General features: G+C 47.4%; 1 protein-coding gene across 1 annotated transcript in view; it reads left to right on the top strand.

The window, feature by feature from the left end:
• Positions 1–27,480, top strand: part of gsg1l (gsg1-like) — a 316,678-nt gene that overhangs the window by 234,088 nt on the left and 55,110 nt on the right. Inside the window, exon 4 of the mRNA XM_086000482.1 lies at positions 4,187–4,298. Coding sequence (XP_085856608.1) covers positions 4,187–4,298 — 112 coding nt within the window. The remainder of the gene's footprint in view (positions 1–4,186; positions 4,299–27,480) is intronic.

Here is a 27,480-nt window from a genome sequence, read left to right as displayed (position 1 = left end):
TAAGAGCTGGAAGGAGCCAGTGTGAAGGATCATTGCTGAATGCATTGCACCTGAAATTCATTAGCGCTCTGGTGGTAGCGCCCCACTGAGGTCATTAGCGTGTGATTTAGCGCCCCACTTCCTTCCTGGGGTGCTAACACCCAATTTAGTAGAAGTTCAGGATCCTTAGCGCCTAGGGCTAAATTTTACAAATTTCAAAAGTTAGCACCCCAAACGGGGCAATACCCAATTTCACCCCCTAGCGGTTTACACCAGCAGTTAAATATCACTGTAAAAGACAGGGGCCTAGAAATTGAGTTTTGGCTTAGCCAGGGCTTTAGCGCCGGAAGTTAGTGCCGGCGCTAAGTCCCCCTGCGCGCGCCAAAAATTCAGCAGGGCCGCGCCCAAACGGCTGCCGGCGCTACTGAAGGGTCTTTGCGGCGGTAAATCGGCGCTAACTGCCGTTTCGCGCCGCAATTCCGGCGCTGCGGCACCCGATGCGGTGCGGCAGGCTCGGGAAGTGCAGGCCTCCTCCTTCCCTTAAGGAGGAGCTGCCTGCACCCGATCGCGGCCCGCGAAAATCTTTTAAAAAATGAGCCCGGCACCTCGGACAAGTGCCGGGCTTGCTTCTGTTCCGGGGGGGGGGGGGAAGTCCGGGGAGGGAGCTGCAGCCAGGCGGCCGGCGGGAAAGCGGCCGGCCGCCGCGGGGCCTTTAATGCGCCGGCGCAAAGACTCGTAAGACTCTGTTGCCAGAGTCTTAGTTGCGGCTGTCACGGGCGAGGCGGCCGCAACTGAATTTCGGCGCTGGGGCCCGTCGGCATGGCAACCGGGACGCTGCGCACACCGATGACGTCATCGGTGCCGGCGCAGCGCTACCGGTCTACCGCGGCGTAAGGGCCCCAGGCAATTTCGGCGCCGGCGCCAAATGCAGCGCTAGGCCCTCTAGCGCCGCAAAATCGGTGCTAAGGGCACTCAATTTCTAGGCCATTCTTTATCAAAATTCTTGTTGTGCTGAGGTTGTTTGGTGAGTACTTGATGACTATTGTCTTGTATTTTGCCTGAAAGTCCTATGCTTGTGTTTGGGTTGACGGCAATCCTAAGGATAACGGAAGGAAAGGGACTGATGTTGGGAGGGGCTGTTAGTGTAGGGGAATAGTGAGTCTTTAGCTGAAGCACTCCTGGATGAGCTGTTGTCGAAGAGCTGGCAGGATAGGTGGGCCTTGCTCTTCCTCATCGTCCTTAGTGTTTTCCTGTCACGCAAACTCCTCTGCCTCCAATTCTTCCTCTGCAGTTGGCTCGATGGTTTGGCCCCTCTGGATGGCAACTTGTGCAGTAGGCAGCTGATCCTAGAGACACTTTGGGGGCTGTTTTGCAGGACACCTCAAGATCTATCTCGACAGTGGAAGCTTTACTTCAGGGTGCCTATGATCTGTTGCATCAGGGCTCGAGTGGAGGCATGGCACTGGTTGGAGCTTATCTCTCCATCTGTGCTCAGATTCCTGAGAGGTGTCAATAGCCAGGTCCGGAGGGGTTAGCCTTGGTCCCCAAGCCATCAACCTCTGACCATATGCTCAGGGTGAAAGAGAGGGGACATTGAAGACTGGCGCAGGATAAAGGCATAGGCCCAGAAATTCGTGTCGGGGGCTTCCCGCGGGTGCAAGCCCCCGACCTACACTTACCTAGCGCGCCGACAGTTGAAGCCTGGGCCTGCGTGGATTTCCTGTCTGTGGCCCGGTTCAGCTCCCGGCGCGCTGTGCTTGCGTGACCCAGCGGCGTACTTAGTGCGATGCGTCGGCTGGGATCACATGAGCACTGGGCAACCAATCGGAGGATGCAAAAGTTCATTCATGAGTTTGACAGTAAGAACTGTCAAACTCATGAAAACTCCGGGCGCCCAAAACAGTACTTAAACTTGAAATAATTTTTTTTTTAAATCACACTATTTAAATGAACTATAAATAACTTTAAATAACTATTTTAAACAATAATTTAAATTTTTGAAAAAAATAATTTTATAAAAAATCGGGGCTAAAAATACACTAACCTTACTGTAAAGTCTTTAAAAATAATAAACCTGTGGAAAAAAAATTCTAATTTTAATTAATAGACCTTACCTTTTAAAATTAAGTCCTTACGTCTGCTTTTTTAAAGTGTAAAAAGTGGAGGCCTTCACGCACGGGCAAACCTGGAAAAAAAAGGAAGTTCAACGCGCACGCGCAGACTCCTGCGCGCACGCGTTCGACCTCTGAACCCCTTGGTTCAGAGGATCGGAAATGCCGGTTTCCCGCGCATGCGCTGTGCATGCAGAAAACCGGCAATTCCATCGGTCCCACGCGTGAGTACACGGTGCTTACTCGCGCGTTGGGACACTAATTTCTGGGCCATAATGTCAGCCATCAGGAAACCTGGCACAGACGTGCATGGTGCACTGCATTTTGCCACACACCAGCTGGATGTTCAGGGAGTGAAACCCCTTCCTATTCATGTAGACCCCAGGCTCGTCTACTGGAGTATGAGTGTGCAGTCAATGATGCCCTGCACAAGAGCATTATCAAACATAATTTGACACCGAGTCACATAAGGAGATATTAGGGCAGATAACCAAAAGCTTGGTCAAAGAGGTAAGCTTTAAAGAGGGTCTTAAAGGAGGAAAGAGAGGTAGAGAAGCGGAGAGGTTTAGGGAGGGAATTCCAGAGTTTAGGGCCTTGGCAGCTGAAGGCACGGCCACCAATGGTGGAGTGATTAAAATCAGAGATGCTCAAAAGGCCAGAATTGGAGGAGCGCAGATATCTCAGAGGGTTGTAGAGCTGGAGGAGATTACAGACAGAGGGAGGGGTGAGGCCATTGAGGGATTTGAAAACAAGCATGAGAATTTTAAAATTGAGGCTTTGCTTAACTGGGAGCCAATGTAGGTCAGCGAGCACAGGGGTGATGGGTAAATGGGACTTGGTATGAGTTAAGACATGGGCAGCAGAGTTTTGGATGACCTCAAGTTTACAGAGGGTAGAATGTGGGAGGCCAGCCAGGAGTGCATTGGAATAGTCAAGTCTAGAGGTAACAAAGGCATGGATGAGGGTTTCAGCAGCAGATGAGTTGAGGCAAGGGCGGTGTCGGGTGATGTTACAGAGGTGGAAATAGGCGGTCTTAGTGATGGCATGGATATGTGGTCAGAAGCTCATCTTGGGGTCAAATATGACACCACGGTTGCAAACAATCTGGTTCGGCCTCAGACAGTTGCCAGGGAGAGGGATGGAGTCGGTAGCTAGGGAACGGAGTTGTGGTGGGGACCAAAGAAACCAGTCTTCCTACTTCGTTGCATTCATGGGAAAGAATATGAGGTCAGTAGCTTTGGCACAGAGCGCTTCTATCGCCTGGTGAATGCAGACCAGCACGGTTGATGTTGCAGGTGTTGCAGTTATCATCTGCTGCAGCCTGGAATGACCCCGAGGCACGGTGGCTGGCAAGGATGTACTTGACTTTACGCTGGGCTGCAGTTGGTGCTGCAGCAAGTGACATCGCTCTGTGACAGCCTCCCTGGCAAAGCAGAGCCTCCTCACACACTGCTCCTCACTGAACTGCAGGTAACAAGTTGTTGTCCTGTACACTGGTGTGGGGTAAAGCTGATCATCTTCTGGCTGTTCTCTCCATGGCTGCAGCTCCCTGGATTTTAGCCTGCTCCTCTTCCTCCTGCTCTTCCAGCCACAATGGCAGTGCAAGGACCAAGCTCATTGAAACCAATCGCAAGTTTGCACCTGGTCAAAAATCCAACATTGACCCGCCAAAATACTTTCGCTTTTGGACAGTTCCAGACCCAAACTCCCAAAAAGGCTCAAAAGCAGCACACTAGTAGTCCAAATAAACGAATCAGTGGTTTACCTGAGGGCAGCTGATGATTCCTTTAATATCACTAGAAATGGAGCCCTCCAGCCTGTTCCCGTTCAATTCTGTGACTGCTTTAGAGTTGGTGATTCAAAATGGTGATGGGAGAATTCTGTGTGGGAAGCAGGCTTTCAGTGATTTAGTGCTCATTTTTTGGTGGTAAAACTGGCATTCCCAAGATGAAAGATCCCCCCTATATGTGGTACAATGAAAACAAGTATTAAAGCACCTTGTCTATGTACAAATATCCTCTGTGCTATTTTACAAAGTGATTTTAACTGCTTTTTGTTGACTTTACAAGAGTACGCTTTTACCTCTTTATATTTAGGACTTCTAGGAATGGTGGCTCACGTGATGTATACGCAAGTGTTCCAGGTGACAGTCAGTCTTGGACCTGAGGACTGGAGACCGCACTCCTGGGACTATGGGTGGTCATTCTGGTATGAAGTTTCATGTCATTTAAATTATGGGTCATCCTCTGGCCAATATTTATCCTTCAATCAACATAACAAAAAACAGATTAGCTGGTCATTATCACATTGCTGTTTGTGAGAGCTTGCTGTGCGTAATTGGCTGCCATGTGTCCCACATTACAACAGTGACTACACTTCATAAGTACTTCATTGGCTGTAAAGCGCTTTGGGACGTCCTGAGGTCATGAAAGGCGCTGTATAAATGCAAGTCTTTTGCTTTTCATTTTTAATGATTGTTATTGACTTTTATTACTCCTTTCCTTTGGATAATGTTCCATCTATTGTTTGGTGCTGGAGAGTAAAGCAGGGGCTACTAGTCCTGACTTACTACTGACTGGTTATGTAATGTGGGCAAAATGAATGACATAAAGGTTGCTAAGGGGGCATTGTTTATGGACAAAAAACCTATGTGTCATGATTTTGTTTATAGACGTAGTTTAAAACATATCCCATTTCAGTGGATAGAACTGAACATAGGCTTCTTGTGGAACTGTTTTCTTCCGAAACCAAATATACAGCACCACTGATCTACCTCAGGAATCGTCACATCCTCAAAATATATCAGTTACGGCTGGCATCACCCAATTATTATTATTTCTCCACATTTATTGTCTATCACCATCTTTTATACACAAAATATCCATGCATGCATTGTAACTTTATCACATTAGTCAAGGCAGCTCCCTCTGAGTGATTAAAAGATCTGAAGTGTCTGAAAAAATTGATAACAGTCACTGCTAAAGTAGGAACGGCTTACTCCAGTCATTTCATTACAAAATTATTCCGTTCAAATGTTTCTCTGAAGGAAACTAGAACACACTGGAGGGTTTTTTTTCCATGTGGCAAATTGTGAAGGACAATAAACAGACGTCTATAATCATGGCCAACATCCTTGAAAAAGAATAAAAGACTTCCCACAGGTCCCGATTTTAAAGGTGGGCATGAGCCCCGAAGCGGGCGGCAAACCCGGGGAGTCCGGGGTCACGGAGGCCCGGCTGATCTTAATGGCCGGGCCTCATTTGCAAGAATTCTCCCAGCATTTCGCCCGAAGTTGGCCAGATCCACTACCTGACCCATGGGAACAGTTCCTGGCAGTCAGCTTGGGGGGGGGGGGGGATACTGGAGAGGGTGGGGGTGGCGATACTAGCCCTGATTGGGGGTGAGGGGGTATTTGGCCGCGAGCAGGGAAGCGGGAGTGGGGGGTTCTGGATACAATTGGGGGGAGGGGAAGCCAGTGGCAAGGGACGCCCAAGGGTTCAAAAGAGCAGCTTAAGATCGTGGCATGGCAGGAAGGCAGCGGATCAGAGAGGCTAAGTGACTGGCCTCCTTTTAACTGCCCTCACCCAGTTTCCACCATGCAGGGGGAGTTAAAAACATAGGCCGCGATTTCCCCAACCTCAGTGGATCCGTGGCGGGCGACGATGGTGGCGTGTCCTGACCTCACTGCTGTCTCCAGCCCGCTGTCCTAAATGATTTTCCCCTGATTGGGCTTGTGAAGCCTGCCCAGAGCGTTTGCAGGCCAATTAGAGGAAGCGGGTCTGATGACGTCATTTGATGATGCGTCATCAGCCGGTTTCCTTAAAGGGACCATGCGCAAATTTATTTTGACAGTTGTGCTGTTAGCGTTCTACAGCATTGAAGTACTGCAAACACTGACGAGCACTGCACAGAGGTGCACGGCTGCACCCAGGTTCTCCCATGACTCCCTCAATATGCTCAGCATGCAGGGTGGTTCTCTTCCCTTCCTATGGGTGGAAGACGTCTCCTCAGGAGAACAACACAGCCTGCTTGCACATTGCAGAGGAGGACACAAGCAGGGATGTCATCAGGAGGACCAGACTGCAATGGCGAAAACTTTTCAATGATCTCAGTAGATCACGAAACATTAGTACAAAGCCACATTCAACCTCACCCTGCTGTGCCACTCATCACATCCCCATCACTCTGCCTTCCCTACCCTACTACTGCACATCCTTACTCACACCAACTTATCTTGCACCTCCACTCCTCCCGCTCTATCTACATTATCACATCGCCATCTCACTAGCCACCACTCACACTCACCCTCATCCTAGTCCAATCATACCAACTAACACACAAGGGTAGGCACTTGGGTGTTTTATGCAATGTTCATGTAAAGTTTCTGTTATGGTGCTGGTGTGGGGTGGTGCTAACCTGGCGCATCATGTGGCAGCCAGGGTGTACAGCGTCAAGTGAAGTAAATCTGGCCATGGTGAGGCCATCCCTGGCCTCCCAGGCAGCAATGTGGTTGGGTGCTGATGCCCTGTGCCCTGTGCAGCATCAGTTGATTGCGGAGAAGGTTGGTGTTGTGGTTGGTGCTGCTGGTGTGCCTGATGCTGCTGGTGTTGGGGCTGATCGTGGTGGGATTCTGAGGACCAAGGTGAGATTGTTTCAAGGGCAATGATGCTGATGTAATAGATGGCAGGTGAACTTGAGATAACAGAAGCGATCTGTCAATGGTGAGAGAGGTTGTTCCAATGAGGTGACACTAGATACAGAGTTTACTCCAAACACTTGCAACCTGCATAAAGCTCTATCTGTCTTCCAAATGCAGTAAGCAACAGCTTCTGAGCTTGGAAAGTGAACAGCTGTGAGATGGGAGTTTTTATAGCACATTTTCAGCTGTCAAGTAATGAGATGATTCCATGGTCATACAACTCCCGACCTGCTTACCTGACATGATCCTTGAACAGCGTGGACCCCGTGGGCGTCTCGTAAAATGTAAAGGTGAGCTCAAAATACTTCTTAATGGGCTGTCAACAAGGTCATAATGACTTGAATTGCCTCCCCCACCGCTGCATGTCAGATTTGTTCAGCGCTGACAGACCCAACATCTGGGAAAGGCGCATGGCAGCAGGTTGACAGCTGGGTCCCAGCCCACTGTCAAAAAGTTTATTTTCCCACCTGACCCACCACCGAATGCGCCCGCTGACCCCCCAAAAACTTCTCCCCATAGTAACAGTTTCAGGCAGGAGGAGACCTTTGGTCCATCTAGTCAACCTATCCACAGTATTCCCTGGGTGCATTTTTAATAATCCTGAATTTCCATTTGTTTACAAGAACCTATCCAGTTCCTCCTTGAAACCCATTAAAGTTTCTACTTCCATCACCCAGGCCAGTTTTAAAATGACCTTCTCAATTTATATGATGTACCCTTTTCTATGCATCTCAACATTCTGTTTGTCTTTTTAGCAGCTGGGGAACAGTGTGCGAATTGTTTTAGTGATCTGTCCACCAAAACCCCACGATATCTCTCCTGCTCAACTACTTCAAGTTTATTCCTATATTGCACATTATCCACATCAACCTTCCCTCTGCAAAATCTAACCTTACATTCCTCTATATTGATCTGCATCTGCCGTTTCTCCACACGCTGATCGAGCTTGTAAAGATCTTTTTGAATTGTGCGCATTGATATTTCCCACTGCTCCCAATCTGGTATATTCTGCAAATGTGGATAATTTGGACACAAATCCTGCCTCTAAATCATTTATAAACATTGTAAGTAACAGCGCCCCAACACTGTACATTTGGACAATCTACTGCCCGTGCACTACTACACGCCTGAGTTAAAACCAGAAGTCGGCGTGTTGGAATCGGCTTCCGGTCTCACTGACATTTTCGTTGATTTTAACAACCCTCCCGAACTGAAACCCACATGTTCTTTACGATTAAAATTCCCCCCGTAATGTTTCAGGTCATTGGCCTTTCATCAGAACTGGATGATGTTAGAGATTTTACAATTTTTAAGCAAATACAGTCAGGGAAATGTGCGGAGGGCGGGAGCAGGAGGGGAGCAGAGCGGGGGAGGAAAGAACAAAGGGGAAGGTCTATGATAGGAGTGATTAAATGACTAAAGGGATGATGATGCAGGGCAAAAGTAGGCAATAATGAGACAAGTAAAGAAAGAAAAGATGGGTCCAGATGAGGTGTAAATGGTAACAGCATAATAGCAGAGGGGGAGCGAAGCAAGGAAATCTCAGATTTAACATTTTTAATTGAGCTAGCATCTACTGCTTTTTGTGGGAGAGAGCTCCACACTTCTACCATCTTTTGCATGTAGGAGTGTTTTCTAACTTTTCTCTTGAATGGCCTGGCTTTGATTTTAAGCTGATGTCCCCTGGTCCTAGACTCCCCCACCAGCAGGAAAGGTTTCTCTCTCTCTACCCGATCAATTCCTTTCAAAATTCGAAAAACCTCAATCAAATCACCCCTTAACCTTCTATATTCCGGGGAATACAAGCCTAGTTTGTGTAATCTCTCCTCATAATCAAACCCTTGACGTCCGAGTAACACTCTGCCGAATCTCCGCTACACTCCTTCCAAGGCCAATATATTCTTTCTAAGGTGCGGTGCCCAGAACGGTACACAGTGCTCCAGATGTGGTCTAACCAGGGCTTTGCATAGCGGTAGCTAAACTTACTCCCCTTTTTATTCTAGCCCTCTAGTTATAATTATTCTTTGTACCTGACTATTACATTTTAGTGTGGATGGACTCCTGAATCTCTTTGGACTTCCACTGTTCCTGGCTTTTCACCATTTAAATAATACTGGGATCTGTCCTTTTTTAGTCCAAAATGGATGACCTCACACTCCATCTGCCACAGTTTCGCCTACTCACTTAATCTAGCAATGTCTCTTTGTCATTTTATGCTCTCGCCTATACTACTTACCAATCTTTGTGTCATCAGCAAACTTGGATATATGGCCCTCTATTATCTAAGTCATTAATAAATATAGTGAATAGTTGAGGCCCCAGCACAGATCCTCGTGGGACACCACTAGTCACTTCTAATAAGGATACTAGAATAATCAACCACTTCTTACCCCATTGAATTACCTTGATTTCTATTGCTTAAAAGGAAGAAGTGAGGGAACAACATAAATCTCAGCTCCAGCAACATCCAACAGCCAGGTAGCCTGCAAACGGAGACCCACAGACATGTCGAGCAATATATTTGGCAATGTTTACAAATGAAATGGAAACAGCTGCCAGAAGCCCCAGGCAATGAGTACCATTGTTAAACAGAACTTTAAATCAATCAGAACGAGTCCTTTATAAAAGCAGGAAAGGAATAGGTGACAGTGTGTAATGAACATTAGAGTCACTGGGAACACGAGCAAAACTATTGAATAGGTTTCGTGATTATTCTTGAATAATTTGGAAAAAATGCATGAATTGAATTGTCATTTTTGATATTTCAAACTAGTCACAATTATATATCATTCATGCCAATATTGAGTAATTGTGCATCCAATCTAATAGAACATATGTGCCCTGTGAGTATTTTATTCTCCATAACACTAAAGTAAAATAAAATTTGCATTTGCTCATTTTAATCTTTAAGTGCCAGGTTTTCTGTGCTTCTTGCAGCAACCTAACAGGCATCGAAATAAACACAAGCCCTGATATTCCATCGCGTTCTATCGGCCTCCTCTCCTCCCCCCAGAATTTCAAGGCAATTATTTATCCTTAATTTTTCATTTACAGGACATTTTCTTGACATTACATGAGATTGTTGTAATTGACCTGAGCTCAAGAACCAGGGCCCAAATGGACGAAGGTGGCTTGCCAAACTCGCCTCCAACATCCCTGATACTGGGATAACCCTGGAAGTCTGGTGCCATTCCAAAGTCATTGCCATCCTAAAGCCAGGAAAAGCAGCCAACGATCCCAAAAATTATCGCCCCATCGCCCGTCTGTCTACAGTCTATGAGGTAGTCAAATGGATCATCCTTAACCGGATAAAACCGGCTTTAGAAGCCACCCTCCCAAACGAGCAGGCAGGCTTCAGAGAGGGAAGAAGCTGCTCTGACCAGGTCCTTGCGCTCGCTACCAACATTGAGGCAGGGTTCCAGAAGCAGCTGAAGGCTGGAGCTGCCTTCATAGACTTGTCATCAGCATATGACACTGTCTGATGCAAAGGCCTGCTACTGAAACTTTCAATAATCATCCAATGCCGCAAGAATCTCAGGCTTATCAAAACCCTAATGAGCAACTGTAACTGCCATGTCTCCCTTGATAAGACCAGCCGAACACAGATGCTCAACAACGGTCTTTCACAGGGGTCGGTGGTTGGATCAGCCTTTTTCAACATCTATACGGTGGACATGCCCTGGACCAAATCCCGGAGGTTCACCTATGCCGATGACATAGCACTGCTGATGCAGGCATCAACGCTAGAGGAAGCAGGTAGGATGCTCACAAATGGCCTGGACCTACTGGATTGCTACTTCCGAACCTAGCGCCTCCACCCCAATCCAGAGAAGACAGCTGTGTCCGCATTCCATCTGAACAACAGTGCCGCCAGGAAATAACTCAATGTGGGCGATTTTCTGACGCCGGAGGAGGCAGGTTGGAGGCGGGAAAGGCGGGAAAATCAGATTCAATGAGGGCGGGTTCGGAACCTGCCTCTGCGGGATTTTGCCGGTGCCGGTTTTGGAAGTCGGAAAACGGTCCCGCCTCCAGCTGGCCATAGCGATACTTGTGATCATTAAATGCTCATTAAGGGCCTCTCTAAGCCTATTTTGAGAGGCCCTCGTGATTTTTCGAGGATTTCAGCGTGCTCCACGCACCTCCTGAACCACGCCAGGTAAACCTGGTGGGTTGACTCGTGGGTGGCCTCCTCACAGCTGCAGGTCTAACAAGACATCGTTTATTGCAGCAAGAATTACTTGCAGGTGCCAGACCCTGGATTTAAAAGGTCTCTGAGCATTTAGAAAGCCTTCCAAAGTCGGAGGTGCTGCAGCTTGAATCAATCAACCATGGGACCTCCTTTGAAGACCCTCGCCCCGCTTGCAATGAGCGCTTCCCAAAAGGAGGCATCTGTAAGCAGCATGGGAACCATTTGTTTCCTTTCTGCATGGACCTCAGATGAGGATGAGGATGAGGAGGAGGAGGAGGAGGAGGAGACTGAGGAGGAGGAGGAGGAGGAGGAGGATCTGGAGGAGGAGGAGGAGGTCAGAGCGCTGGTGTATCGACCAGTGGCAGCGGCAGCACACATGGCTGCCCGGGATGCAAGGGATGAACTTATCATCGCCAGATTTGCATAGGTTGCCCAAGTTGGCACATGTCCTTGGCTCCATCCTACGACATCATTGACAATGGACATGACTCTCTGGCCTCCTTTCACTCAGGCCACCAACCTGACAATGCAAGTGTGGCGGAGCCCGCAATGTGGAGCTACCTAAGGCAAAAGAACAGATGCCATAACGCCAACATTTTAGTTTCAAATCATTTTAATGCTTTCCAACTGGGATGGCATTTCATCAATACACAGAAACATTCTCCCAATCTGCACAAAGATCTGGAGGTTATATCCCTTGCCAGCTGTACCCACAGAGGTTTCTTTGGCAGGCCTCTTCCTCCCAGATGAGTGGAAGAGCACCTCCATGCTAGCTGTCACCCCCTCAAACAACATTTGCAGCGCCTCATCTGAGAGCCTTGGAGAGGCCCTTGCCTTGGAATTGGAAATAGTGGTTTCTCAAAATATGTTGCAGGTGGTGCAGCATAGGCAGAAATCCTGTGGAATGAGCCAAGGGAGCAAGAAGCCATAAAATCAGACTAGAAAAATGCTGTCAACAGAGGTGGGTTTCAATCCCAAAACACTAATTGACCAAGGCATCCCACACTTCTGAAATCAAGTGGTCAACCATGGGAAAAATCGCAATTTTTTGAAAACTATCAGTGCAGGCGGGTTTCGGTTTGGGTGGGTTTGAAACCCGCCTCCATCTCGCCTCCAGTGAGAAAATTGTCCCCAATGTTTCCTTCTGCAGAAGACAACTTTACCCATGAACCCCACCCAAAACACCTGGGCATCACCTTGGACAGGACTCTCACTTATCAGCCTCATCTCACCAACACCGGCCAAAAAGTAAAAACCATGGTGAACCTGGTCTGGAAACACGCTGGAACGTCATGGGGGAACACAGCCAGAACACTTCGCACCACAACAGTGGCCCTAGTCTATTCTGCTGCAGAATACCACTCTGCCTTATGGTGCTGCAGCCGCCACACAAAGATTGTAGATGTGCAGCTAAACGCCGCCATGAGGATGGTGTCAGGAACGCTTAAGTCCACTCCAACTAAGTGGATCCCGGTGCTGTCCCCCATTGCCCCGTCTGACATTTGCCGTGGTGCCACCGTGCTCTGTGAGATGGAAAAAGTCATGAGCAACCTCGACCTTCCCATTCACAAAGACTCGAAAAACCCACCACGAAAGCACTTAAAATTGCGCCAGCCATTCTGGGAAACAGCAGCCAATATTCATGCAGTTGGTATCAACCCACTATCCAGATGGACAGAATCGTGGGACGCATGCAGCATAAAGAACCAACACCTCATCACTGACTCAACAGTGGAGGTTCCTGGCTTTGACCTTCCTCAAAGACAGTGGACGGCGCTCAACCGAATCCGCAAAGGGCCTGGACAATGCGGCCACCTGCTCCACAAGTGGAAGATGAGGGACGACCCGAAGTGCGACTGTGGCCATGTGTCCCAGACCATGGAACACATCACATCAACCTGCCCACTAAGATCTGTTGCAGGAGGCACCTCATTTCTCCACTCGGCATCTCAGAAGGCCTTCGAGTGGATAGCCAAACTGGACATCCTACTATAAGCTTTTCCCGTCATACAAAAGTAGTAGTAATTGACCTGAGCAACATTGTAGAGACCTCTGGTTATTTTTCATTGCTGCATACTCCAAAAAGTCTATATCAATGAAACCCGATAAAGGCAAAACATTGGGTAATTATGTTAGTGTCAGTTCCACAGGTTTACCAGGATTAAGCTTCTTAGAAAAATTATCTTATGAATTTATGAGACAGAACTTCTGTAGATTTTATTTATGCTTTGTGTCCAGCTCTATGTGATTAAATTATTTTGCAACTAAATCAATGGAACTAAAATTGGTTTCTGTTAAATATGCCCCATGGAGTAGAAGAGTTGTCATTTTATTTTGATATCCGTAGTAACTGGCATTTATGCATTTTTTAGAATTTTTAAAAATTTATTTCAGCTACTCTAATTAACAGCACATTCTAATATTTGATTAAAAAAATGTTGACAAAAATTAAAATTGTATATTTCATATAGTAATTCACCATGGCCTCAATTTTAACCCCTCGATGGGTGGGAGAGGGTCGGGGGGGGGGGGAGATAAAATATTGAGATCGAGCAACCCAACCCCGTTTGAAATATAACAAACACAAATCAGGTCATCGACGCAGTTCCTGCAAAAGGAAGGCAGAGGCCTAATTAACATTCAAAAGTCACAGGCCGATGACATCATCAGTCCTTACCTAAGAAAGGATATGCTTGCCATAGAGGGAGTGCAGCAAAGGTTCACCAGACTGATTCCTGGGATGGCAGGACTGTCGTATGAGGAGAGATTGGGTCGACTAGGCCTGTATTCACTAGAGTTTAGAAGAATGAGAGGGGACCTCATTGAAACGTATAAATTTCTGACAGGGCTAGACAGACTGGATGCAGGGAGGATGTTTCTCCTGGCTGGGGGGTCTAGAACGAGGGGTCACAGTCTCAGGATATGGGGTAGGACATTTAGGACTGAGATGAGGAGAAATGTCTTCACTCAGAGGGTGGTGAACCTGTGGAATTCTCTACCACAGAACGCTGTGGAGGCCAAGTCACTGAATATATTTAAGAAGGAGATAGATAGATTTCGAGACACAAAAGGCATCAAGGGGTCTGGGGAGAGAGCGGGAATGTGGTATTTAGATAGCGGATCAGCCATGATCATATTGAATGGCGGAGCAGGCTCAAAGGGCCGAATGGCCTACTCCTGCTCCTATTTTTCTATGTTTCTATGTGAGTGAGAGGGAGGCCCAAGCTGTGGGATTCCTGCCAGCTGATCCAAGTGGGAGGTGCCGACTGACCATCGTAAGTGCTAAAGATCTAGTCCTTTCAGCACTCCTTGTGGGTCAGGAGGAGCCAGAGTGCTCCCCAGGCTTCACAAGGAAGCCTTCAGCCTTCCTCAGCCCTGATGGTGGCCCCAATATCTTCGCTGCCTCCCACACCACCCCCAGCCCGGAGCTTTCAGCCTCTACTGACTGCCCCGTGGGTCCCCGGCTGCGGACTCCTGATGCTTGTTAGCACTCCCACCCGCCAGAGTTGAAAGCAACAGAGGAAGAACTCTCGGTATGGAATCAGGCAATCAATGGCAGTGCCCGCTTTAATAATGCCTCACTTGATGTGCTGCTGGGGACTGTGAAGAACCAGAGAGATACGCTTCCCTAGCAACAGGAGGAAGAAACCTGCTGCTGACACAAAGAAGGCATGGCTGGAGATGGCTCAGGAGGTCAGCAACAGGAGCGTAGTGCCACATTCAATGCAGGAAGCACTTTAATGAATTAACCAGGTCAGGAAAGGTGAGTACAGTTGCACATTGTCAAGCCTACTCCATCACATCACTCCTCACACCCACTTACCTTGCAAATGCACCCATCCTACTCTTTCTATGCACTTCCTCACATCCCCATCTATCCATCTACCGCTGGCATTCACCCTCATCCTTATGCAATTTCATGTCTCTCCCTCATAGTTACCCTCACCAAATTCACTGCATCCATCAGGTGAACACATGCCATTACACTCACTCATAGGTCTGTTCTTTCCCCCATTGCAGAAGAGAGTGCAGGACACAAGGGAGAGGCAGAGAACCGGAGGTGGGCCTCCACAGATCTCATAGCTCACAACTACAGAGGAGGAGATGCTGGAGAGCAGTGGCATTTCAGCATCCCTGGCCATTGGAGATGGGGATATGGAGACCTCCCAGCTACCTGGTGGCACAATTAAATATCAGTGGCCCACATGTCATACAGCACTCTTGATTTCAACAGCAAGTGAAATATGATTATCTTCATAATGAAATGTTGCACAATTATTACCTTGCCAGTACTAATTCATATCCTTTATCTCCGACAGGGCCTTCACGCACGCAGCAGCAGTCAGTGGACCTCACAGATGATGATTCCTCAGAGGAGCTGATTCATTCTGAGAGTGCACCATCACAGGGCTCACGTTTACCATGCACCAACTCAGATACTCTCACTTCAGTGGGACCAGTAAGAGACAGTGAGTTGGGATTTCGTCTGGTGACTCAGTCCTCCTACTGTTCCTATTTTTTTTTTCTTATATTCTTATTTCACAAGGGAGCAAGATCAGATGGTGGTGGCAGGGACAGCAGCGGAGAGTCCACGGCAGAGGGCACAGCCCTCTCCAAGCTCTGCTCAGCTGGACACAGATGCTGTACCCCTGTGGCAATCGATGAAAAGGAGAATCATTCAGCAGCAGCAGAGAATGAGCGATGTACTGACAGGCCTTCCAAGCACACTGACCATGATTGCTGAGGGAATGGAGGAGTCCGCCTCAAGCGTGAGCATGTTGATGTCGCAGAGCATTGCAATGATGTCTTCTTGCATGGATAGAGTGGCGAACTCCGTGGAACATCAAACGCAGCAATCACGTGTGACCATGCACGCCTTGACCAAGGTCTGAACACACTAGATGCCAAAATGCTGGCCACCTTAAATAGGATGACAGATACCTTTGCCTTAGCCTTAAAGCGCTCAACTGATCTGCACCAAAATGCTCTCCAGCAAAGTGGTAGCAGTGAAGTGCGGCTGGGCCATGAGAGGGATGATGGCGAAAGGGGACATGGAAGTGGGGACGCCACCCAAAGCGCTTCCACTTCTCACCCATTGCCACCCCACTCAGTCAGTACCTGCTGCCTTGTGTCCCGATGGCCGTGGCTGCCCCTGCACAGCTGCAGGTGGAGCAGTCTTTGGCAGGGGGCGCGTGGGCTTCAAAACACAGAGGACATCATCCATGAGTATCTCAGCAGTCAGAGCAGGGATCTGAACAGCTTGCCTCTACCTCTGCTGAAGCCACAGCGGTTGCATCACATAGGAACAGTAGGAAAAGGAAGAGTAAAGCTTTGTAGTTGCATAAGGGTATGGACATGGGTGTCTGAGGAAATGTTATGTTGTGAAGTTTCTTTTCTTTAGATGTGCCATTCCGCGCACCTTTAGGCTCAGACGACACCTTGTGAACTCTCCCTGTTGAACTCAACTGGTGAGCCTCCTTTTCCGCCATCTCCATGGAGACACTAACTTCAATGGCCTTTTCAAGAGTAAGGTTGTCCTCAGTAAGAAGGCGCTTCTGTGTGGCTGCATTTTGCAGACCACACACAAGTCTGTCTCTAATGGTATCATTCAGCACCTCCTTGAACTGGCAGTGTTCTGACAACCTTTTTAAAGCAGCAATAAACATCGTCACTGATTCCCCCTCCTCTTGATTCCGTTTGTGAAATCTAAATCTCTCAGCAATAACCAGAGGTTTTGGTGAAAAATGTGCTCCAAGAATTTCCACTAGTTGCTTATATGTTTTAGTTCCTGGCTTATCTGGCTGCACGAGGCTGCAAAGTAAATTGAAAGTCTTCGGCCCGATTACACTCAAAAAGGTAGGCACAACCTTTTCATTTGCCACCGCATTCGCCAATACAAAATAGTCAAAACGTTCCGTATATGCGCTCCATTGCTCCACATTTTCATCAAAATCACTGATGTTTCCTAATATAGTAGCCATCTCACGTTTCAAATTAAATTTTCTTTTTACTCACTGCACCCGTAACGTACGCAGATTCATCCGCTCCTCGTTGCCACTTGTTGTGTCGGTACCTTTCTACCTAGACACAATTTAAGACTCAGAACTCTGAGATTCAAACATGAAGTGCTTTATTGGAAGGAAAGGAAGTTCTGGCAAGTTCCGAACAAAGAGAGCTAAAACTTAACAGAGAACACCCAACCATTTATCTCCTGTGACAGCGCCACCACAGGTGGGAGGAGAACACGCAATAGAACACACAATACATAACACTTTTGCACCACTTTTCCGTCTCGCCCATTCTTGGTTGCTGGGTGGCAAGTCGCCTTTTAACTTGTTTGATGTTGAATTGATTGGGAAGACATGAATTAATGGAAGCCAATGAGGGTGGGATATGTGCAAGGGGTGGTTATTTGTTAGTAGGACTGCAAAGTGGCATGGCAGGGGCAAGTAGAGTGGCCATTGCATGTGGTTCTGGCATCGATCCACTGGTGCAACCTAAGTGAACCTTGCATTAATAAGGGCATCCCTGTCATCCTGGGCAGATATGTGAGCAGCTGGTGGGCCATTGCCCTCATCACCTTCCTCCTCCTCCTCCTACTCGGAATTGTCCAAAGAGGATCTGCACTCGGTGCCGTGTTCCTCCTGCAGGTCCAAACCTCGTTGCTGCGCAATGTTGTGCAGAGCGCAGCACACCACAACCATTCTGGACACCCTGGCTGGTGTGTACTGAAGGGCGTCACCAGATTTGTCTAGGCACCTGAAGCACATCTTCAGCACGCCAATGGCTTGTTCAATCACACATCCGGTGGTCATATGGCATTCATTGTAACGCTTTGGGCTTTATTGGTTGTGTTTCTGATGGGTGCCATCAGCCAAGTTTGAAGTGGCTCCTATAAACCACCCCTTAAGTCTGCTTCCAGGTCCAAAGACATCAGGGAGTTTGGACTGCCACAGGATGAAAGCATCACCGCAGCTCCCCAGGAATCTTGCGCACATCTGCAGAAATATATTTGTGGTTGCACACCAGCTTCACATTGATGAAGTGGAAGCTTTTGCAGTTGAAAAATACTCCTGGTTAATCTGGAGGTGCCCGGATTGCCACGTGTGTGCAGTTGATGATGCCCTGCATCTGTGGGAAGCCAGCCAGAGCTGCAAATCCGAGTGTCCGCTCATTCTGACTGATGTCACCACAGGCGAAGTTCACATAATTGCCGGCCCTGGCAAACAACCCATCAGTCACCAGTCTTATGTATTTGTGGGCTGCCGACTGGGAGATCCTGGAAGGATCCGGAGGCAAAAAGAGCTGAGGGTGTTGCTGTCTTTGACAGCCATTGGTAACACCTGGCCACCAGGTCCAGTGGGCAGCAGGTCCTCTTCTACGAGGCTGTAGGTGTCTGCCACCACCCAACGTGACAACCTGTGCCTCCTGAAGCTCTGCTGTTTCGACATGTCAAGGAAACTCCACCTCTGCCTGTACACCCTGTGTCGCGAGTAGTGCCTCCTGCGAGCTGCTCCCCTCTGCTACTCTCCTCTCTGCTGTCCAGCTGCAGTTCTCTCAACAGTAGGCTACTGCTGGTGCTGCTGTTAGTGCTGCTGCTGCTGCTGGTCATATTACTTCTGGTCCGAGGTGCAGTGTATGTAACTGTTCTACCTTTAAGAGAACTATTGTATGTAACCGTCCACCTTTAAGAGAACTATTTTAGGTGTGGCACTACTTTATCTTGGCTGCTGTATACTGTAATACCGACGGTGACCACACCGGTATATAAGTGCTGTGTCAGGATTTATTGGGCAGATTCGCCCTGACCTTCGAATAGTAAAGTCCTGTTAAAGTTACTCTTGTAGTCTGTGTATTAATTCGCCATAATACCTACAGACTTTACAGTGGTGACGAGTTCGATCTTACCCTGCGGCAACGATACTTCTGAAGCAGTTAACGAGCGTCGAGAAGAGGCACCCGCCCTCGTCGTTCTGCTGAGAGAAAACTCGAGTCTGCAGAGCAAGGAAGAAGGAAGAATTCAGACACGAAGCCTTCCATCAGCAACAGGCACTGATTGTCCCTTCTGCCACGGTGGTGAGTGAGCCGATCAGCACGAGAAGCAAGTCGGCCACGGTGACTGTGAGTAAAGGGAAAATTAAAAAAAAAAATAAACGGAGGATAAGGGCGGTGAACTCGGCCACGGTCGGGGGAAAGGAGCCGGACAGAAGTCGGGCCCAGAGGCGCTGAGACTGGGGCAGCGTGGAGCACGGAAGCCGCAGTACAAGCGGGCTGGGAGACGCAACGGCGTCGTGAGACAGCTAGACCGCGACCGGCGAAAAAGGCCGGGCAGCTACCGAGGCCACGAGGCGCTGCGACCGGGATCGTAAGGCGCGGGACGATATAAAAATAAATAAATCGCGGAGAACTCAGCCGCAGCCGGGGAGGAAAGCACCGGACTGCGAGAGGGCTGGGGGGCGCGATTGGAAGCCGCTGAGGGAGAGACAGAGCCCGAGCGAGCGGGAGAGACAGAGCCCGAGCGAGGGAGACTGAGCGAGATCCAGCCCAGCGGCTGAAACTGTTCGCCGTCAACGGGTTGTACCTAGCACCGGTTGCCCTGCCGAGAAAAGGGAACAAGGAACGCACTGAAGCCGACGCGCAGGCTGCGAACCCCGAAAGCCAGCGGTCGTCGCCCGAGGGAAAAGCTTACCCCTCCCGCCAGGGGAAGAAACGCGGGAAGCCGCCAGTAGGTGGGGAAGAAGACAGAAGCGGGAAACCGCCATTTTGAAAGTGGGTGGAGAAAGAAGACAAGCGCGGGAAACCGCCATTTTGGAAAAAAAAAAGTTAAAGAAATATTTCGTTGTTGTTTCTCAGGAAGAGTGTGAAGATGCCTAAGCGTAGTAACATCAACGGTTTCGATTCCGATGTGGAAGATTGGGCCGCGTATATAGAACGCATCGAGATATATTGTAAGGTCAATAAGATAGCAAATTATGACAAAGCTCTAACCTTACTAAACTCAATGGGTGCGAAGACATACGGGTTATTGAAGCATCTTCTATCACCAGCTAAACCGGCGGATCAGTCTTTCGCTAATATTGTTGCTGTCCTGAAGGATCATTTTAACCCCGCACCGCTGATGTTAGCGGAACGATCTAAATTTTACGTGAGAACGCAACGAAAAGAGGAAAGCAACGCGGAGTACCTGGTTGAACTGCGTAGGCTAGCAAAATACTGTCAGTTTGGGGTAAATCTGACAGAGGCACTGAGAGACAAGTTCGTGTGCGGGATGTCGAAGGAAGGAACACAAAAACGACTGCTCGAAGAGAACGATCTTACACTTGATAAGGCTGTCCTTATTGCAGCATCGCATGAAGCCGCAGCAAGAGGCATGGCGGAAATGCAGCGGAAGACAGCGGTACTCAGTGTGGATCAAATGACTTCGGGTACAACGAAATGTTATCGTTGTGGGAAGACAACACACGACCAGAACCAATGCTAGGTTAAAAACCAGGAATGTAGAAAATGTGGCAAGCTTGGTCACATAGCTAAGGTATGCCGGTCAGGAAAGAAGACCAGCAATAATAAGTCACCGCAGAAGAAGTACAGAAAGATACATAAGGTGACTGGGAAGAGTCCAGATGAACAGAATTCGGACTCAGACTCCAACAGCAAGGAACTGGGTAGTCTGAGGATTCACAATGTGAGTAAAGAAGCTGACCGACAAACTATCTGGGTCACACTACAGATTGCAAAAGTCCAAGTGAAGATGGAAGTGGACACCGGATCGGCGTTGACGGTCATGAATAAGCAAGATTACAAAAAGTTATTCAAACATATTCCCCTACGGGATACGGAGATAGTATTGCAGACATACACGGGGCACAAAGTATACCCCATCGGAAAGATAAAAGTCAAGGTGAGATACAAGGACAAAGATCACCAAGGGATGGACATGTATGTGCTGCCCAAGGGAGGTCCACCACTTCTGGGACGGGAGTGGATCAGGAAAATAAAGATAGACTGGCATTCACTAAACACAATGACGGTAGATTCCGGAAAGGAAGATGTCAAACCTGAACGGTTGTCCAGAATATTGAGACGAAGCTAAAGAGGTATTCCAGCAAGGACTGGGAACACTGAGAGGAATTAAAGCAAAAATCAAGATTGCAGAACATGCAAGCCCAAAATTTTTCAAAGCCAGATCGGTACCTTACGCGATACGACCTGCTGTGGAGGCAGAACTGGAAGAGCTTGAACGTTCAGGGGTACTGTCTAAGGTGGACTGGAGTGAGTGGGCCACGCCCATTGTTCCCGTCATGAAGTCTTCATCAAGTAACAAGCCAGGGGGACCGGGAAAGGTCCGCATCTGCGGAGACTTCAAGATCACAGTTAATCCGGTGCTTCACACGGTACAATACCCGCTTCCGCGGATTGCGGATATCTTTGCTTCATTGTCTGGCGGGAAACACTTCACCAAGATAGACCTAGCACAAGCATACTTACAAATGGAAGTCAAGGAAGAGTCGCGCCAGTATCTCACAATCAACACACACAGAGGCTTGTATCGTTATAATAGACTGGTTTTTGGAGTAGCTTCGGCTCCAGCAATTTGGCAGAGGGCCATGGAGCAGGTCTTACAGGGTATTCCAAGCACTCAGTGTTACTTGGACGATATCCTGATTACAGGAGAGGACGAGGAGGAACACCTCGCAAATTTGAAACTGGTGCTCACCAGGTTGAAGGAATATGGCCTTCGAGTTAATCGCCAGAAATGTGAGTTCTTCCAGAAACGGATCTCGTACTGCGGTCATGTCATTGGCCAAGAGGGGCTGCACAAGTCACCTGACAAGATAGAAGCTGTCGTGAAGGCCCCCGCTCCGGAAAATGTATCACAGTTGAGATCGTTTCTGGGGTTGATTAATTATTACCACAAGTTTCTGCCAAATCTATCCACGGTGCTGCATCCGCTGAATGCTCTGTTGCGGAAAGAAGTACCATGGAAGTGGAGCGAGGACTGTAAGAAGGCCTTTCGTAGAAGCAAGGCGTTGATTACCTCTGAGGAAGTGTTGGCTCATTTCAACCCAACGTTACCTCTTCGTCTAGCTTGTGATGCTTCCCCTTATGGAATTGGAGCAGTACTTTCACACAAGTTACCAAATGGCTCGGAAAGGCCAGTCGCATTTGCGTCCCGATCATTGACCTCCGCTGAGCGAAATTATGCTCAGATAGATAGGGAGGCCCTCAGCCTTGTGTGGGGAGTAAAGAAATTCAATCATTACCTGCAGGGCAAGAAGTTCACATTACTGACAGACCACCAGCCGTTGGTGTCCATATTCAACCCTAACAAGGCCGTTTCCACTATGACAGCGCAAAGGCTACAGAGGTGGACCGTGTTACTTGGGGCACACCAATATGACATCGACTACAAAAGGTCCAAACAGCATGGAAATGCTGATGGGTTATCGCGCCTACCGTTGCCAGTAGTAGAAGAGGCGGCTACAGGGGACCCGGTAGAGATGTTCCACTCATCCATAGTGGAATGTCTACCAGTAACAAATTCGATGATCGAAAATGAAACAAGAAATGATCCGACTCTCTCACGAGTCTACGATTTAACAGTGGAGGGATGGCCAGCACATGGCGAACCAACGCTGCCCGCATTTTCGCAAAGAAAAGAACAGCTGTCAGTGTGCCGAGGAACCTTGATGTGTGGATCTAGAGTGGTGATTCCACCCAAACTTCAGCATAAGGTGCTAAAGAAGCTTCACGAGGGGCATCTGGGTGGAGTGAAAATGAAGAACCTAGCAAGAGTGTTTGTGTGGTGGCCAGGTATTGATGGAGACATCGAAGAAATAACCAAGAGCTGTCTAGGATGCCAGAAGGTCCAAAACGCGCCACCACAAGCTCCTCTGCATCCATGGGAGTGGCCCTCATCTCCTTGGCAAAGGGTACACGTCGACTTTGCTGGTCCATTTATGGACTCAATGTTTCTAATCGCGGTGGATGCACACTCCAAGTGGCCGGAGGTAATAAAGATGTCCTCCACCACCACGGAAAAAACCATCACAGTATTAAGGACCATATTTGCCAGGAATGGGCTGCCGGAACAGATCTGTTCTGATAATGGACCGCAATTTGTGTCCGAAGAATTCAGGAAATTCTTAAAAAGGAATGGGGTCAAGCACTACACGTCAGCCCCATACCATCCCGCCACCAATGGATTAGCTGAAAGGTTTGTCCAGACCTTCAAGAAGGCCCTAAAGGCCATGGGTAATGAAGACATCAACCTACAACATAAGGTAGATAACTTCTTGTTGGCGTACAGGAATGCAACGCATGCGGTCACAAACCAAACTCCCGCCATGATGTTTTTCAATAGAAGACTAAGATGCCGGCTGGATTTGATTAAGCCAAACGTCAGAAGGGATGTAGAGAACCGGCAATTTCAGAGCATGAATGAAAGGCCAACTAGATCCTTTCAGATAGGTCAACAAGTTTTGGCCTGGGACTACCGTACTGAGAAATGGCAGCCTGGAACTATTGGGAAAAGGCTAGGGCCGCTGATGTATACCGTGGACATTGGTGACAGCATAATAAGGCACCATGTTGACCAGATCATAGGGTCATCCACAAAGGACCAACCTACTCCACAACCTTACACGGCTAATGTTGAAGCAGAGATACCCAGAGCACCTACCTCCGATCTGGTAATACTGGAATCAGATGAACCTGACACTGTCCTTCAAGCCGAATCGACCTTGCCAGAAGAACCTACTACCCCGCCGAAAACTACTACACCACCGAGGCGTTATCCGGACAGAGTCAGGAAGCCTCCAGAGAGACTGAATCTGTGAACTGTTTTGCATAAGTTGTATATATGTTATGATGTTATGTTAATGGAGAATAAGTATGTTGTAAGCTAAAAAGGGAGGATTGTAGTGTATGTAACTGTTCTACCTTTAAGAGAACTATTGTATGTAACCGTCCACCTTTAAGAGAACTATTTTAGGTGTGGCACTACTTTATCTTGGCTGCTGTATACTGTAATACCGATGGTGACCACACCGGTATATAAGTGCTGTGTCAGGATTTATTGGGCAGATTCGCCCTGACCTTCGAATAGTAAAGTCCTGTTAAAGTTACTCTTGTAGTCTGTGTATTAATTCGCCATAATACCTACAGAATTTACACGAGGTCTAATCTAAGGCAGCCAAGGCGCCATCTATTCTGATGTGGTTCAGAAAACCTCCAAAGCGTAGAAAGTAAACTCTCAGCAAAAGTACTGTGAACAAACCCTTTCCCACTAGTAGGTAAGACCGCAGCTGTGAGTACTGAGTATTTAGTGCAGTATTTCCATAAATTTGAATCAGCCACCTCAATTGCCACTGAGTGCTCATCTTGCTTTCACTGGTTAAATTTGAAAGTGAGTTGAAATATCGCTCCAATTGAGTGATTAGCATATGTTAATAGACAACCCACCTCTCTCAAGGGGGTTGTGTGCAAGCAGCCTACCGTGCTCCAGTTAAACACGGAAGTCGGCGGGTTGGAAGAGTGCAACTGGTCTCAACAATAAATTAACAACAAAAAATATGATTTTACATTGAATTAAATATTCCAACTTATACTTCATGGTTTAGATTCTGCGTACCTCAGTAAGGATTCTTCAATCTGATTGGTTGATACACAGTTGCTTGCCCTGTTCACACAGGTCCCAGATCCCCCATATAGGGCGCTGCGCCGCATTGTTTCAGGTGCTCGATGACCGGAAGTTGCCTCTTTGAAGCCCACGAAAAGTCTGTGGGCAGCTGACCGCAAAATCCAGGCCAATTTAAAAGGCTAATGGAATGTTGGCCTTCATCTCAAGGGGCTGGAATACAAAGTGCTGAAAGTTATGTTACAGTTATGTAAAACTCTTGTGAGACCCCATTTAGAGTACTGCATTCAGTTCTGAGTGCCACACATCAGGAAGGATTTATTGGCCTTGGAGGGGGTGCAGCGCAGATTCACCAGAATTATACCGGGGTTAAATTATAGGGCAGGTTGCACAGACGAGGCTTGTATTCCCTTGAGTATCGAAGATTAAGGGGTGATCTAATTAAGGTGATTAAAGGAGTTGAAAGGGTAAATAGTGAGAAACTATTTCCTCTGGAGGGGGAATCCAGAACAAGGGGTCATAACCTTAAAATTAGAGCTAGGCCGTTCAAGGGTGATGTCAAGAAGCACTTCTTCATACAAAGGGTAGTGAAAACCTGGAACTCTTTCTGCCAAAAAGCTGTTAATGTTACGTTAATTGAAAATTTCAAAACTGAGATTGATAGATTTTTGTTAGCCAAGGGTATTGAGAGTTGCGGAACCAAGGCTGGTAGATGGAGTTAAGATACAGATCATCCAGGATCTAATTGAATGGCAGAACAGGCTTGAGGGGCTGAATGGCCCACTCCTGTTCCTATGTTCTTAAATGCTATTTTGATCTCACTACTGCCTTATTTTTAAATGTTAACAAGGTGGTAGGGATACAAAAAATGCCCACAATCTTTTATAATTTAAGTTTTAATTTCAAATTCCAACCCTATTCTAAGTTCCTCAATCCCTGTTACCATCTTTGCTAAATAAAGCTTTATGCTTTCAAATGTTGATAAAATTTCTTAAAATGTCTTGACTTAGAGGTTCCCGTTGCATGGTATTGGATTACAAATTATTTTTATGCATATGATGATAATATTTGATGCAATATTTTATTAGTTGAACATTACTCTAATTATTATTTTACAATCAGCATTCCTCATACTGTTTCTTCATTTATAATTTCTGTACTATAGGACACCTACACCACCAATGCCCCTCGACTGTGATGCCATAGTGCTCATTTATTCTAATATAATTAGGTATGTCATAAAAAGCTGCATTCTGATGAGGTGGCCAGTGATGTGTAGCGACTTAAGCAAGAAAGATGACAAAGGTTGTACTCTAAGAGAAATTTATCTGCAGGAAACAGCACAGTTCATTAATGCTGAAGTTAATTCACTGATATAACCCAATCAAGGAATGATATGACTCATACTGTAGGATTAAACTGTCTTTTCTTTTTACTTACTATTACTTTATAAAATCTAACTTATCTTGCCTCTATTAAAGTGAATGATGTTATTCCAACTGTTTGTAGTTTGATTTTTATAACATCTCAGCACCCACTGCTAGCAATGCTCCAGAATGTCCTTTGAGAACTATCCCATTATACTGTAGTGTCGTCCCTTCCAACTTCAAAGCAACATTTGTGCTTGTGACTTGGTTACTCCATCAGTACAGTGGCCCAGAAATTCGGGTCTTCACGGGTGAGTACGCACGGGGTACTCACCCGTAGGCCCAATAGAAGTGCCGGTTTCCTGCATGCACTGCACATGCGTGGGAAACCGGCACTTCCATTCCCCTGAAAGAAGGGGTTCAGAGTTCGAATGCGTGCATGGGAGAGGCTGCGCGTGCGACTCGAACTTATGTTTTTTTTGCAGGTTTTCCCGGGAAGGTAAGTCTCCAGAAGTTAGACATGTAAAAAACTGTCGCAAGGCCTGCTTTTTACAAGGTAAGTGGTGAATTAATTAAAATTAAAACATTTGTTCCACAGGTTTATTATTTTTAAATACTTTAAAGAAAGGTAAGTTTATTTTTAGCCCTGTTAGAAAATAAAATTATTTTTTTCAAAAATTTAAATTATTGTTTAAAATAGTTATTTAATGTAATTTATAGTTTATTTAAAAAATGTGATTAAAAATTTTTTTATTTGAGGTTTTAGTGATATTTTGGGGCTTGTAGTATTTATAAGTTTGACAGCCCTTCCTGTCAAACTTATGAATGAAGCATTCCCTGCTCTGATTGGCTCTCCATGGCCCACGTGATCCCAGGGGACGCATCGAACTAACTGCGCCCCTGGGATACGCAAGCATTGCGCGCCGGCAGTTGGAGGAGGCCCAGGATCGCAATTCCACGGGGGCCCACAGCTCAACTGCCGGCGCGCTAGGTAAGTGCAGGTCGGGGGCTTACACCCGCAGGAAGCCCCCGACCCGAATTTCTGGGCCAATATTATCATGAGTACCCACACTATTCATTGGCTGCATGCCTATTTGGGGGCCGGATATCAGGCATGTCTGACTCACTGAAAGGCAGTCAGCACCTCTTAAAGGGGAGGTGCATTCTGGCAGCGGCTAACAGGTAAAGCTTGTAAGGAGAGAAATGGCTGCAAGACCTGCAGATCAAGCCCCCACGTTCTCGGATTCTCCCTTGGAGGTCCTGGTGCAGGCAGTGGATAGGAGGACAGGACCTCCAGGCATCAAGTCCACCACCAATGGGAAGAGGTCGCTGAGGAGGTCAATGCCAGGTGCTTAGCTCCAAGGACATGGCTGCAATGCTGGAAAAACCTCAATGATCTCACCAAAGCTGTCAAGGTGAGAATATTACTCTGTTACTTTCTGGTCGCACCTCCTCTACCTACAGCCTCACTACTTGCAATACCCTCCTCCGCTTCCCTT

Source organism: Somniosus microcephalus, chromosome 11 (genome assembly GCF_052327205.1).
Source record: "Somniosus microcephalus isolate GS21.2 chromosome 11, FLI_Smic_1.0, whole genome shotgun sequence".
NCBI classification, from domain to species: Eukaryota; Metazoa; Chordata; class Chondrichthyes; order Squaliformes; family Somniosidae; genus Somniosus; species Somniosus microcephalus.
This window is presented reverse-complemented; position numbering and strand designations above follow the sequence as displayed.